General features: G+C 37.3%; 1 protein-coding gene across 1 annotated transcript; it reads left to right on the top strand.

The window, feature by feature from the left end:
• The first annotated feature begins 12,327 nt into the window (after window positions 1-12,327).
• LOC125669022 (craniofacial development protein 2-like) lies at window positions 12,328-13,397 on the top strand. The gene has a single exon (XM_048903467.2). It carries the CDS (start codon window positions 12,483-12,485, stop codon window positions 13,395-13,397), a length of 915 nt encoding a protein of 304 aa, XP_048759424.2. The 5' UTR covers window positions 12,328-12,482.
• The last annotated feature ends 2,008 nt before the right edge of the window (window positions 13,398-15,405 follow it).

Raw genomic sequence — 15,405 nt, 5'->3', positions numbered from 1 at the left:
TTTTCTCCTGGCGTTTTCTCATAAATAATCTAAGATTGAGTCTTGAAACTTTCAGGAATGTTAGATGGTGATTTGTAGATGTGACATACGTGTTTCAATTTTGTTGCCGTCACTTCCGTCATCCACCGGAAGTACCTTAAAATATGTAATTTTTCCTCATTTTAAATTCTAATGCTTATAACATTATTTAATAGAGTGTAATAAGTCATACCATTTCCACCGGAAGTTTGTTTGTTCGAAACCGGAAGTTGTCCGAAAACTCAGTATTTTTCATGGACATTTTTAGTGTGGGTTCCTACGCGGTCCATTTGGAATTTTTAGTCGTTTTATGGACTCCTGAGATACTCGAAAGTGAATAAAATAAAACCGAAATTGTTTATAATTGATAAATCGTGTCTTACATATACGTGTTTATTTCTTTCATGTATAGTCGTTCTTCACTAATTGAATTCTTCCAGTTAAGATCCCATCTCGTCAGAAATTGGACGGAACACCTATTTGTTGCTCGCAACGAGATCATTTCTAGTTATTATTATCAAGGTCTTCCGTTCCAGACGGAAGACCTTATAGTGATTCTACTGTTTATTAAGGTCTTCCGTCTCAACCGAAGACCTTATAGTGATTCTTATGTTTCTTTTCCTCTATTATTATTATGTCTCTGAACACAAAGTGTCGGAGACAATGTTTTTGCTCCGTTTCTTATTATGTCTCCGAACACAAAGTATCGGAGACATATTGTTTTTGCTCCGTTTCTTATTATGTCTCCGAACACAAAGTGTCGGAGACATTGTTTTTGCTCCGTTTCTTATTAAGGTCTTCCGTTCTTCACGGTGATTCTACTGTTTCTTATTCTTATTATTAAGGTCTTCCGTTCTTCACGGAAGACCTTATAGTGATTCTACTGTTTCTTATTATTATTATTATTAAGGTATTCCGTTCTTCACGGAAGACCTTATAGTGATTCTACTGTTTCTTATTATGTTCCCCAAACAAAGTTTGGGAACATATTGTTTTTACTGTTTCTTATTATGTTCCCCAAAAAAAGTTTGGGAACATATTATTTTTACTCTGTTTCTTATTATTATTAAGGTCTTCCGTTACCAATGGCGGCCAAAAAACAAGTCCGTCGGATTTAAACCAAATTTAGTTTCTAGGGTTTTTGGAGGATCCTGAGTGCATATCTGGCATCAAAAACATTTTCTGACATGGGGAGGTGTTCGGAGACATTTGTGTTGGCATCCTAACACAGTTATAGCTCGTTATTAAGGTCTTCCGTCTCCTGCGGAAGACCTTACTATTATTGTTCGCGTTCTTCTTCTTCATTATTATTATTATTATTATTATTTTCCTTGGTAGTACACGCGTTTTTCTCAGCCATTTCTCCATCGATTTTCACGAAATTTTCAGGAAAGATGTCTTTTGGTGACGAGACTTTGCTTGCAAAATTTCGTGCTTGACGTCACTTCCGGTCAGGAGTTATCTCTCTTTTAGTGACTTTTTGAAGGGCCTTGTTGTCCACACATCTCCTCCGTCAGTTTTGAAGCTAGAGTCTTGAAATTTCTACACAAGATAGAGTAAACATTTTAGAAGATTTGTGGGGGATTCGATTTTACCGGAGGCGATTTGCCTAAACGCTCGCCTGGACCTGAAAAAATGGATGCCAAAATTTTTCGCCGATTTCGGCGATTTTTGACCTTTGATCTCCAATATCTTTTTTCTTGCAAATATTTTGTTAAGACATGTAGAACAAAAGTTGTGCACATTTACGAGATCTTTTCGAAAATATCAAGATTTAGGGGCTAGCCCCTTAAATTAGGGATCTAGAAGGGCTCAAAGTCTAGATCAAATATCTCAAAAATCGTTAATATTTTGGTATAAGTCAAAGAACAAAAAATGTTCATCTCAACAATCCAAATCTATTCATATAAAAATTTAGGTCATATGTTACGTAATAAGGGATTTTAAGGGCCAAAACCATAAATTTTTTACCCCTTGTATCTCGAAAACGACAAATATTTTGAAAAGCAATAGAGAACAAAAGTTGTTCAGAATGATGATCTGAACAATATGCATATTTCGTTTTTACCCTATGTGGCCCCGTTAGGGAGCTACAGTTTGGCCCCTAAAAATTACTTCTAGAAATAACTCGAGAACGGTAAAGAATTTCTAAATACTTGTTGAACAACAAATGTTTGAAATGTCATGACCTTTCTTACGATATCAAGCAAAAGGGGCTGACCCTTTAAATTAGGGGCCCAGAAGGGTCCAAAGGTTTATGAGAATATCTCAGAAACTATTAATATTTTGTAATAAGTCATTGAAGCGGAAATGTTCATCTAAACGAGCTTGTTCTTATCAAATCAAAAAGTAGGTCATATGTTACGTAATAAGGGATTTTAAGGGCCAAAATCATAAATAATTGACGCCTCATATCTTGAAAACGACAAATATTTTGAAAAGCATTATTGAACAAAAGTTGTTCAGAATGATAATCTAAACAATATGTACATTTCGTTTTTTCCCTATGTGGCCCCGTTAGGGAGCTACAGTTTGGCCCCTAAATATTTCTTGTAGAGATAACTCGAGAACGGTAAAGAATTTCTAAATACTTGTTGAGCAAAAAATGTTTCAAATGACAAGGCCTTTCTTACGATATCAAGCAAAACGGGCTGGCCCTTTAAATTAGGGGTTCAGAAGGGTCCAAATGTTTTTGAGAATATCTCAGAAACTATTAATATTTTATAATAAGTTGTAGAAGCGGAAATGTTCATCTCAACGAGCTTGATCTTATCAAATCAAAAAGTAGGTCATATGTTACGTAATTAGAGATTTTAAGGGCCAAAATCGTAAATATTTGACGCCTCATATCTTTAAAACGACATATTTTTTGAAAAGCATTATTGAACAAAAGTTGTTCAATGTGTCATAACCTATCGATCAATATCAAAAAATGGGTCTGTGGGCCTCATGGCTCGCCTGTAGAGTCGATTTTTGTCGATATCAGTCGATTTCAAAAACTTGTAACTGGTAAATATTTTGTAAGGACATATTGAACAAAAGTTGTTCAGTTTATCGAGATCTATCGATTGATATCAAGAAATAGGCCTATGGTCCTAATGGCTCGCCTGTAGAGTCGATTTTTTGTCGATATCGGTCGATCTCAATAACTTTTTACAGGTAAATATTTTGTAAAGACATATAGAACTAAAGTTGTTGAGTCTATAGAGGGCTAACAAATGACATCAAGAAATAGGCCTGCGGGCCTTATGGCTCGCCTGGAGAGTCGAATTTCAACGAATTTCACCGCAACTTTGCTTCAGAAGCTTATGATATGAAAAATTGATTATATCTAAAGTGTCTTAAAGTCGGAAACTAAATTGGGACTCATTTGTCTTTTTTTTTTTTTTTTTTAACTCCGAGTGCATCAACAAATCGGACGGAAGACCTACTTGTTGCTCGCAACGAGATCGTGTCTAGTTATTATTATTTTTTTTTTGACCAAATTTTTTGCAGGAGTTTTCTCGAAAACTATACAGTGGTTTTCAGTGAATCTTTCAGGAAAAATGCATTTTATTATGAACTTTGTTTATCACAAAAAAATTGGGAAAATTCCATTTCGGTTCCAAGTTATGGACAATTTCCTGATTTTCAAATGGAACTTTGTCCGCGGGTGATCTACAGGAAGGACTAAAGATATGAACTGGAGACTTATTAGAGATGATAGAACATGACTTATAGATTTGCATAAGCACTATTTCGTACGTCGTCATCACTTCCGGTCGCTACCGGAAGGGAATTTAAAAAATGGATTTTTTCAACTTTTTTGTTTTTTAATGTTTTTCTTTGATAAAGGTAAGATAAATAGAGACTCTTAATAGAATGCTGAATATGATATTTGTTTTTAAATTGATCAAACCAAACTTTAGATATTCGTAATTTTCTTTTTGAACCGAGGTCCTCACTAGGCTAATGGTTAGCGTCAGTGCTCGAGCTGGGCTTCGCCATTTTCGCCAATGGCGAATTTTTTTCAAAAATGGCGGAAAAAAAATTGAAAGTGGCGAAAATCCCTTTTTGCAATAAATTGTATTTTTAATCCTTTGTCAGTGACACATTATCGCCTGTTTGTTTATGCAGTCAAAATCTGTTTATTCAGTTAACGCGTGCGACCGGAAATCTCGCGTCGCTCCAGTGCAAACAGAGCTGGTCACAGCCTCAGGTAATTTATGGCTGCAAAAAAGTCGGTGATTATGTAATAAAGTACATCGACAGCTGTTTACCCTGCTGTGGTCAATTGTTTAACATTTAAAGTCATTCATTATCGTGTTATCATCTCCACATTAACCAGAGAACCGACCGGTAATTAAATTGGCCGTATTATTGTGTAAAATGCATATATGAATACATCAATTGTTTGTTTTTGCGGCCAAACTCGTTGATTACAAGATTTTGATTTTGATGTGTTTGATTTTAGTTCGAATATTTCATAAACAATGCGGTCGGTCACCATTGATATGGACATAGCAATTTTAATAAATAATTTTCTTTGAAATTCGGTGCACAACAGTATAAAAATGCTAATCTCATAAGACTATGCACCCCATTCTATTTTGACAGTAAACTTGTAGCTTCTGACCCTAGTCAGTCTAAAATAAAAAAAATATCTATGTTTGGCTTTACGTTAAAAGATAGAGTCACCAAATTTTCAGAGTTTATAGATCTCACTTTGTAGGCGTGCAGTAGGGGGTTAAGAATGCCGGCCGTCACTTCCGGTCGTCACCGGAAGTGATTAAAGTAATCATAAATTTCTAACTTTTTTCTTTCAAATTGAAACCTATATCGGTTTACTAGGTCTCGTTCAAATTCTCAAAAAATGTTCACCCCACCGGAAGTTGAATCTCCAACTTCCGGTTATATCAAAGAAAGACTATTCATTTTCTCATTTTTCAGTGCCATAAATCTCGGTCATAAAACAAGTTAATGATTTGAATTTTACATATGTTATAGACACTATAAATGTCTAGAGTACACTTAAATATTTTTGTAAATTCACTTCCGGTCGTGAGATATGGGGTGGACATATTCAAACCTTGTTTTTTCAGTTTCTGAATAATGAATATAGATAGACGCTTGAAACTTGTAGAGCTGATCAACTAACATTAGTCCATTGTACACATACATTCAATTTTTTCGTCCGTCACTTCCGGTCTATACCGGAAGTATTTGAAAAAAATATCGATTTTACGATTTCTTCGAGTGATTTCTCAGAGATGGCTTGATATATTTTCTTGAAATTTTCAGGAATAATGTCTTATGAAATGACCTTGCTATAATTATTTTTGATTTTACAAAATTCACTTCCGGTCGGAAAATATGGCCGATTTTCTGTTTCTCAAAAGGAATTTTGTCCAGCATTTTTCTTGGAAAAGGTAAAATATAGGTTCATCATATATTCAGGGATGATCAATCTCTGTTTGTAGGTGTGCAGTAGGGGGGTTGAACATGTCAGCCGTCACTTCCTGTCGTCACCGGAAGTGATGGAAAGAATCGCAAATTTCAAACTTTTTCTTTTAAATTGAAACCTATACTAGTTTATTAAGTCTCTTTCAAAGTGTCAAAAGAATATTGACTCTGTCGGTAGCCAAAACGACTACTTCCGGTTTCTTGATAAAATACCTTTTTACTTTTCGTCTCTTTGTCCCCATAAATCTTGCTTATATTTGAAGTCTTTCATATGATTTTCACATGTCTTAATAAAAGTATCAACTTCTAAAGTTTTGATAATTTTGTTTTTCAAAATTGACTTCCGGTCGGTAGTAACCTACTACTTTTTCTTTCTTTAGTCTACTTCTTTTTGTTAAGAACTCTTTCAGATAGAGACGTGAAATTTTCAGGGAATATAGACAGTAAAGAGTCGCGGTCATTTATAGGAAAACGCATCTGAATAGTACTTCCGGTCGTCACCGGAAGTTACGAAAAAGGAGTAAAAAATTCGATAATACATTTCTCATTCATTGTTAAGGCACATTTTCTGATACATTTAAATGGTTTTCGTAGGAATAGAAAGTTCTTTACCGGAAGTGGTCTAACAGAAGACCTACTCATTACTATTACTAATGAGTGTCTAGTTATTATTATTTTTTTCCCCTTTCGTCTCCGAGACGGTTGGATGGATTTTCCTGAAACTTTCACAGATTATAGACAACGATGGTACCTCGAGGTATTTTTTTTTCATTTTTTCAAAATTCACTTCCGTTCGTGAGATACGTCCGATTTTCCGGTTTTTGATAGCAACATTGTCCGGCGGTAAACTTGAAAACCACTAAAGATAATCGAATGAAACTTTCAGGGATGATAGATCTATTTTCTCTATGGTGCATGCACGTAATATTTTTTTTCGCCGTCACTTCCGGTCGTCACCGGAAGTGATTAAATGACTCATTAATTCCAAAAAATTTTCTTTCAAATTGAAACCTATATCAGTTTACTAGGTCTCGTTCTAATTCTCAAAAAATGATGACCCCACCGGAAGTTGAATCTCCAACTCCCGGTTATATCAAAGAAAGACTATTCATTCTCTCATTTTTCAGTGCCATAGATCTCGGTCATGAAACAAGTTAATGAGTTGAGTTTTTCAGATATTATAGTCACTATATATGTCTATAGTAACGTCAAATATTTTTGTAAAATTCACTTCCGGTCGTTAGATATGGTGTGGACAAATTCAGACTTTGTTTCCCTGATATCTGCGGAACGAGTATAGATATACACTTGAAACTTGAATATAGTAAATTTTTCAGACACTTCCTGTTGAAACAGGAAGTGACGTCCACTCATATACAAAATATGTTTAAAATGGACTATTGAACAAATTCAAATTAGCAATAGTCCATCTTAAACATATTTTGTATATGAGTGGACGTCACTTCCTGTTTCAACAGGAAGTGTCTGAAAAATTTACTATATTCAAATTTTTTTCAACACGATTTCTGAAAGATGTCTAAATGGATTTTCTTGCCAATTATGGAGATGATAGAGAACTGTAGTACCCTTAGACACGATCTTTCATTTTTACAAACTCTACTTCCGTTCGTAAGATATGTCCGATTTCCATTTTTCAAAAAATCATCTTGTCCGGAGGTAATCTCAAAAACGACTAAAGAGGAACAAATGAAACTTTTAGGTATTATAGATCTCTCGATTGCATAGTGCATCCACATTAATTTGTTTTTCGTTATCACTTCCGGTCGTAACGGGAAGTGTTTGAAAGAATCACTAATTTCAAACTTTTTCTTTTAAATTGAAACCTACACTGGTTTATTAAGTCTCTTTCAAAGTATTCAAAGAATGTTGACCTGTCGGTAGTCAAAACGGTTACTTCCGGTTTCTCGATAAAATACTCTTATACCTTTCGTCTTTGTGCCCCCCCCCCCCCATAAATCTCGTTTATATTTCAAGTGTTTGATATGATTTTCAAATATTTTAAGAAGAATATCAACATCTAGAGTTAAGACAATTTTATTTTTCAAAATCCACTTCCGGTCGGTAGTAAGCCAATACTTTTTCTTTCTTTAGTCTGCTTCTTTTTCTTGAGAACTCTTTCAAATAGAGACGCGAAACTTTCAGGGAATATAGACAATAGAGAGTCGCTGTGGTTTATGGGAAAACACATCTGAATATTACTTCCGGCCGTCACCGGAAGTGACGAGAAATGGGTGAAAACTTCATTAACACACCTCTCATGTCTTGAAAAGACACATTCTCTGATATATTTGAATGATTCTTGTAAGAACAGAAAGCTGTGTACCGGAAGTGTTCAAACGGAAGCCCTACTCATTACTAGTAATGAGTATCTAGTTATTATTTTTCTCTTTACACATTTTGTGCAGACGATTTCTCAGAGGTGGCTGGATGGATTTCTTTGAAAATTTCAGGGATGATGTATCATGATCTAAACCTGATAAATATTTTTTTTTTTAATTTTTTTTTTTAGCTGTGTACCGGAAGTGTTCCAACTTAAGCCCTACTCATTACTAGTAATGAGTATCTAGTTGTTATTTTTCTCTTTACACATTTTGTGCAGACGATTTCTCAGAGGTGGCTGGATGGATTTATTTGAAAATTTCAGGGATGATGTATCATGATCTAAACCTGATAAATATATATTTTTTTTTAATATTCACTTCTGGTCGAAAGTTATCCCCTTTTATCGATTTTCAGATGACCATTTTGTCCGGCCAAAATCTCAAAAACGATAAAAGCTAGAGTGCTGAAATTTTCAGTGATGTTAGACGACATGTTGTAGTTGTGCACCTGGGTTTTCAAAATTTCTGAAAGTGCCTAGTATGGAAGCTCGGTAGGGTCGAAAATAGAGTTTAAAACAGTGCCCAATTTTTTTCTACGTTTTAAATCAGAACTTTTTACTCGTAAATATTTTGCTTAGATATATATAACAAAAGTTGAACAGTTTATTGAGATCTTTCATGCCATATCAAGAAATGGGCCCATGGGCCTCATGGCTCGCCTGGACCATTGAATTTCTGTTACAATGATTAACTTTTTTCTCACGAAACCAATGATAAGACATATAGAATAAAAGTTGTTCAGTTTTGCAAGATATATCTAATGATATAAAAAAAAAAATAGGCCTCCGGGCGTCATGGCTCGCCTGAACAGTCGAATTTGTATCACAATTAATAACATTAATAACTTTTTTCTCGATAAACTTTTGACAAGACATGTAGAACAAAAGTTGTTCAGTTTCGCAAGCGTTAACTAACGATGTTAAGAAATAGGCCTGCGGGTCTCATGGCTCACCTGAACAGTTGGGTTATTGTTGCAAGCTATAACATTTTTGTCAAGAAACTTTTAATAAGACATCTAGAACAAAAGTTGTTCAGTTTTGCAAGATCTTTCGAACAACATCATGAAAAAGGCGAACGGCCCTCATGGCTCGCCTGAAGAGTTTGATTAGTGTCACAATGAATAACTTTTTTCTGGAGAAACTTTTGATAAGACATGTAGGACAAAAGTTGTTCAGTTTTGCAAGATCTTTCAAACGATATCAAGAAAAAGGCCCACGGGCCTTATGACTCGCCTTAACAGTCTGATAAATGTCGCAATCAATAACTTTTTTCTCAAGAAAATTTTGATAGGACATGTAGAACAAAATTTGTTCAGTTTTGGGAGATATATCTAGAATGATATCAAAAAATAGGCCTCCGGGCGACATGACTCGCCTGATCAGTCGAATTTGTATCGCAGTAAATAACATTATTAACTTTTTTCTCGAAAAAAGGCTGACCCCTTTAATTAGTGGCCGAGAAAGGCAGACAGTCTTTAATTTATAACACTTAAATGATCAATATTTGTAAAACATTACCGAAGCTAAATTGTACATCTAAACAATATATTTGTATCATTATTTATGAAGGAAAATCTCAGTGAAATTCTTATCTCATCACATCTAAAATTGGACGGAAGACCCACTCGTTGCTCGCAACGAGATCGCATCAAATTACGTTTATCATTTTATAAAGTACACCCGCAGTAAATCACGGTCGTCTTTATAAAAATACTAGGAATTGCCTGCCTCCTGGCGGCCGATAATTAACCGTCTTATCTGTATAGGAACTTAAAACTTGATTATGCCAGTTAATTCCTGTTTGATTAATGACTTCAATGCAAGTTATATTCCTTTTTCTTAATTTGTTCATTGCTATAGATTTATATGAAAACTAGAGGGGGAGAGGAGGCTGAAACATGCAAAGTGAGGACAATTCTTAACCATCTGAGCTGCGTTGAGTGGACAGAGGAGTACTATGATGACAAAAAGTCCGTCCTTACAGTTGCGTTCCTTAAACGTGATCTACAGAACAAAAAAAGATTTAGATATAAGACATTAGATTAGTACAGAAAAGGGGTGTGGGGACATGTCTCTACTAATATTCTCTCTCAAAAACATTTTTATCACAATTCAAAAGAGTGTATTAGATAAACTTTTATAGGTGTCTTTATAACTATCTAAGATATATTGTTTTGCCTTTACAATAACATAATTATATTTGTATATCATCTCCTAGACGTGGTGAGGACACCTTCGCTAACTTTCGTCGGAGAGAAAGAGAGAGTTCTTTCGTGACCAGTGAGTATACCTGCAGCATTATAATACATGTATATAGGTCACTCAAGTGCATGACCTATTGGTTTTTGTTTTTGTCCAGTTAACGCGCGATTAGTATTTGAACATTTTTCACAATCGGAAAACTGGAATGATGTACGCAAGAGGGGCAAAATTGTGAATTTTATTGCCCCTGCTCTTCTGGAAACTGAGTGGAGATGCCATACCTTATGACCGAATCTTTAAAATTCGTCTTTACTTTTAATGGCATTTATCAACAGCTGTCTTCGATAAATGCTTTTAATTACTGGGCAGGCGCGGTAACTCTTGTAACCTTGTCTACCTTAAGCGTTTAAGCACATTGTATGACAGATTCAAGCCTAGTAGGATCCTGATTTTTGATCATAAAGTTTTAACCGCTCGTATGGAAAGGAGACCCGAGAATTTCAACAATCTAACTTTTGTGAATCCATCACCATCGAACAATATGCCGCCAAAAAACAGTAAACGGCAGTCTACAAGTACTGCATCGAGTGTCATCAAGCGACCAAAAAGGCAGAGGTCCGCCAATTTCAGGAATCCGGCGGAGATTGTAAGCAGCCAGCCTGTCCCCCGCGCCGCACTCAGCGTGCTAAGACTCGGAAAGCAGGTACAGGACCTGGTAGATCTACAGACGATGCTTTGTCGCCTCCGGTTTTTGTTCAGGAGTCTCAGTTGCTGACCGAACGTAACCCCACCCCCACCCCCACCCACCCACACCCTTTCGTAGAGGTGGACAATAGGCCTAACGCACAGAAATGCCCAGATCGAGGCTACAACCAGTACGCTGAGCACAGGTACGACAATAGACTTTGATAGGCAGAGGGGGTTGTACCCCCTCATTACAGATGCTAGTTTTAATGTTGGAAATCAGCGGGGCGTACACATGTAGGTTTTGAAATGAGTCAATCATGTGTTGGGGATCTCGCTTTAGGGGAGCAGGTTCAAGTTAGCCGCCCACCAGTAGATTTGTGACCCTATAGGCACTCATGTGCCTCAGTCCATTCGCGAGAAAATTTGGGCGGATGGTTATATTGACCGGGCATTGCTGTTAAAACATGCTCGGGACCTACGTACTGATGCCCACACTGCAGGTGAAATAGTAATTAAAAATGGGCAACTAGTTATTAAGAAACAGCATATACAGCCCATATGCAACGTACAAGCTTGGACGACTGCATTTATCATTTATATGTCCATATACCTGGAAAATTTTCCAGACAAAACCCAAGAGATGCTTCGATACTTGCACAACATTCGTCTAGCTGCCAGCAGAGTAGGTCATTCGGGGTGGGCTAGTTACGATGAACAAATACAGCCTCAAGAAGGATCGTCACCCTACATCATCCTGGGGGATTATTGATTATGAGTTGTGGGTGATGTATGTTAATGTAGCACCAAGTCAACCGTTACAACCGGCGGGTACTAACACTGCGGGTAGTAATAATGCATCTCGTCAGGGGTGGGCTAGAACACAAGCTCCACGATTTGGAGCTGGTACCCTGGGGGAAGGGTCAAGCACAAGTCTAACTATGGGTCAAACAAAGCATTCAAAGCAGGTGGCTGCTGTTATGCATTCAATAAGGGATCCTGCAAGTTTCGACACATATGTATTTTCGGGGGGGGGGGGGGGGGGGGGGCATCCCCAAATCAAATGTTCCATGGGTAAAAAATAAGGGACAGTCCAACTTGTATAGCTTAGCTGTCACACCTATCAATTACCATCAATTGTCAATTGAACTGGTTCCTAAGGTTGTTATGCCTAGGGGTGATACTGGAGATAAGCACCCAGTTTCAAATAAGTGTTCCTATGGGCGTGCGAAAAATATAGCCTCTGACAACCAAAGTCCAGCTCCTGACCTTCTCGTGGTGGAACTGTTTCAACGAACAGGAGAAGGGGCAAAGTCGAGACCCTGGCGCCTTAAAACCAGTGCTTGGGGTGGATGGAGCTCCTCAGCCTTGGAAGGCAATTCATCTAAGAGAAGGAAAACTCTGATTTCAAACCCGGCGTTGAAAGTCGTTAGTTGTTCACAACATTCAAAACATGGGTAGACAGGACTCAATAGCCATGGTCGGCAACCAGTCTAGGAGAAAGAGACTCTGATATAAAAACTACTCTGCAGGTTTCAAAATCCAACCCTATATCGAAAGATAAGGAATTTGTAGGGTGACAATCTGTCAAACTAAGGGATATGGTGAAGCTGAAGGGCCAACCCCCCATCAGTGGATAAAATCGGTTACAGAAACAACCATAGAAGCAAATCCTCTTACTCGTCAAAGACTAGAGATAGAGGTAAACCAAACCTCCCAAACACGAGTTCAACGAATGACGCGAAAGCCGAGAAAGTTGTTCTCACCAAAACATCCAACAAGAATTGCGTGCTGGAACATCCGCACGCTATATCAAAGTGGTAAGTGTGTCCAAGTAGCTAAAGAAATGGATAGATACAACATTGAAATACTAGGCTTAAGTGAAGTTAGATGGAACACATCTGGTATAACAACAATAAGCACAGGGCACACCATCGTATATTCGGGAAATCCAAACATAAATGATCCACATGAGAAAGAAGTTGGATTTTTACTCAACAGAACATCAAAGAAAGCACTGTTAGAGTGGAATCCTGTTTCACAAAGAATAATTACAGCAAGATTCGACACAAAATTCCAGAAAACCACCATCATACAAGTCTATGCTCCAACTAATGAGGCTGAAGAATCTGAAAAGGATGATTTCTACAATGCATTGCAATCCACAGTAGATAAAACACCAAAGCGTGACATCCTTATCATCATGGGTGACCTAAATGCAAAGGTAGGATCAGATAGAGTAGGGAGGGAGACAGAGATTGGAACACATGGAATAGGAAATATGAACGAAAATGGAGAGTTATTTGCAGACTTCTGTGCAGTCAATAAATTAATGATAGGAGGAACATTCTTCCCACACAAAACATGCCACAAGATCACATGGGTATCACCAGCAGGAAATGCAGAGAACCAAATAGACCACATTGCTATATCACACAGATGGAGATCATCACTGCAAGATGTTAGAAACAAAAGAGGTGCCGATGCTAATGGCTACCATCAAACTAAAGCTGCTATCAAAGAAAAAAACAGAACCAAAGAGGAAAAAGTTAAATGTTGCAAAACTAAAGGAACCCTCTACAAAACAAAACTACCAAATAACCTTACAAAACAGATTCTCTGTTTTATCGATCGAAGAGGAAGACCATGATATTAATACTATATGGGAGAAAACTAAGAAAGCCATTATACAAACATGTGAAGAAACCATAGGTTATGTCCAAAACAAACGTAAACATTGGATGTCAGATGACACTTGGGCTAGAGTTGAGGAAAGAAGACAAGCTAAAGAGAAAGTGGTAAGAGCTACAACCAGACACCAAACACGTCAAGCACAGGAGAACTACACCCAAAAAGATCAGGAGGTGAAGAAAAATTGTAAAAAAGACAAAAGAAAGTATGCAGAACATCTAGCACAAGAGGCAGAAACAGCATGTAGTAAAGGAGACATCAAAACTCTCTTTAACATCACCAGACAGCTGAGTGGTAAACCACCGACTACCAATACACCAGTAAAAGATAAAAACGGAAATGTAATAACCAAGATTGAAGAACAACTTAAGAGATGGAAAGAACATTTTCAGGAAGTACTAAATAGACCACCACCGACAAATCCACCTGATATAGAAGCGGGGCAACCACTAGATATAAATATTGAAGAAGTTACAAGAGATGAAATAGATAGAGCAATAAACATCTTAAAAATGGGAAATCAGGAGGAGTTGATAACATTCCACCAGAGGCAATTAAAGCCATGGACTATATGTCAGTCGAGGCCCTTCACCGCCTGATAAACAGAATCTGGAAGGAAGAACAAATTCCAGATGATTGGCGAAAAGGACTCCTTATTAAACTTCCAAAGAAAGGTGACCTTTCCTCATGTAACAACTGGAGAGGGATCACCCTGTTATCCATTCCAAGCAAAATCCTGTGTTATGTCATACTCTATCGAATTAAAGCAAAATTAGACAAAATGCTTAGAGATGAACAAGCAGGATTTAGACAAGAGCGTTCCTGTGTAGACCAGATATCCACCTTAAGAATCATAGTAGAACAGACAATTGAATGGCAAACATCTCTTTATATGATCTTTGTAGACTTCGAAAAGGCTTTTGACAGTATCGACCACCAGGTACTGTGGGATATTCTCAAACACTATGGCATACCTCATAAAATCATCTCTATCATTCAACAGCTTTATGATGGATATAACTGCCAAATAGTTCATGATGGAAACCTGACCGATCCGTTTGATGTCACTACCGGTGTAAGGCAAGGCTGTCTCCTGTCCCCTCTCCTATTCTTAATGGTTATAGACTGGGTAACTAAAACAGCATATAAAAACCCAAAAGGTATACAGTGGACATTACAAAACCGCCTGGAAGATCTTGACTTTGCCGACGATATATGTATGCTATCACATAGATTTCAGGACGCAAAAGAACAGACCATCAGTCTTGAATCAACAGCAAGACAAACAGGCCTTCTAATCAATCCAGTAAAGACAAAGATAATGACAATAAACACTGCTCAGACAGAGAAACTACAAATAAGACACAAAGAAGTAGAAAATATAGAAGAATTCACATACCTGGGCAGTATCATCAGCACTACAGGTGGAACCGACGAAGACATAAAAGCTCGGAAAAGGAAAGCTCAACAAGCCTTTGCTATACTAAAACCAGTTTGGAGAAACACCACCTTGAGAACTAGTACCAAACTAAGGCTTTTCAACTCTAATGTCAAATCTGTCCTTCTCTATGGGTCCGAAACTTGGAGAGAAACATCAGCATCCATCAAGACACTCCAAGTCTTCTTAAACCGCTGCCTAAGAAACATCCTTGGTGTGAGATGGCCAGATACGATTAACAACAAAGAACTGTGGAAAAGAACCAAACAAGAACCAATTGAGATAACAATTAGAACAAGAAGATGGAAGTGGATTGGACACACATTAAGAAAACCTAACACCAGCATAACTAAACAAGCTCTAGAATGGAATCCACAAGGCAAACGTAAGAGGGGCAGACCGAAAAACACTTGGCGTAGAGGGATCAATGCAGAGTTACAGGCCATCAATAAAACATGGGGAGAAACCAAAAAAATAGCCCAAGACAGAAAAAAGTGGAAAGCTACTGTGGTTGCCCTATGTCCCCCAT

Source organism: Ostrea edulis, chromosome 4, assembly GCF_947568905.1.
Source record: "Ostrea edulis chromosome 4, xbOstEdul1.1, whole genome shotgun sequence".
NCBI classification, from domain to species: Eukaryota; Metazoa; Mollusca; class Bivalvia; order Ostreida; family Ostreidae; genus Ostrea; species Ostrea edulis.
Note: the sequence above shows the minus strand (reverse complement) of the source record. Positions and strands in the feature narration are given on the sequence as shown.

Bases quoted from the DNA above. Each gene is read 5' to 3' on its own strand.
- LOC125669022 (XM_048903467.2), top strand. From the start codon at position 12,483: ATGACGCGAAAGCCGAGAAAGTTGTTCTCACCAAAACATCCAACAAGA.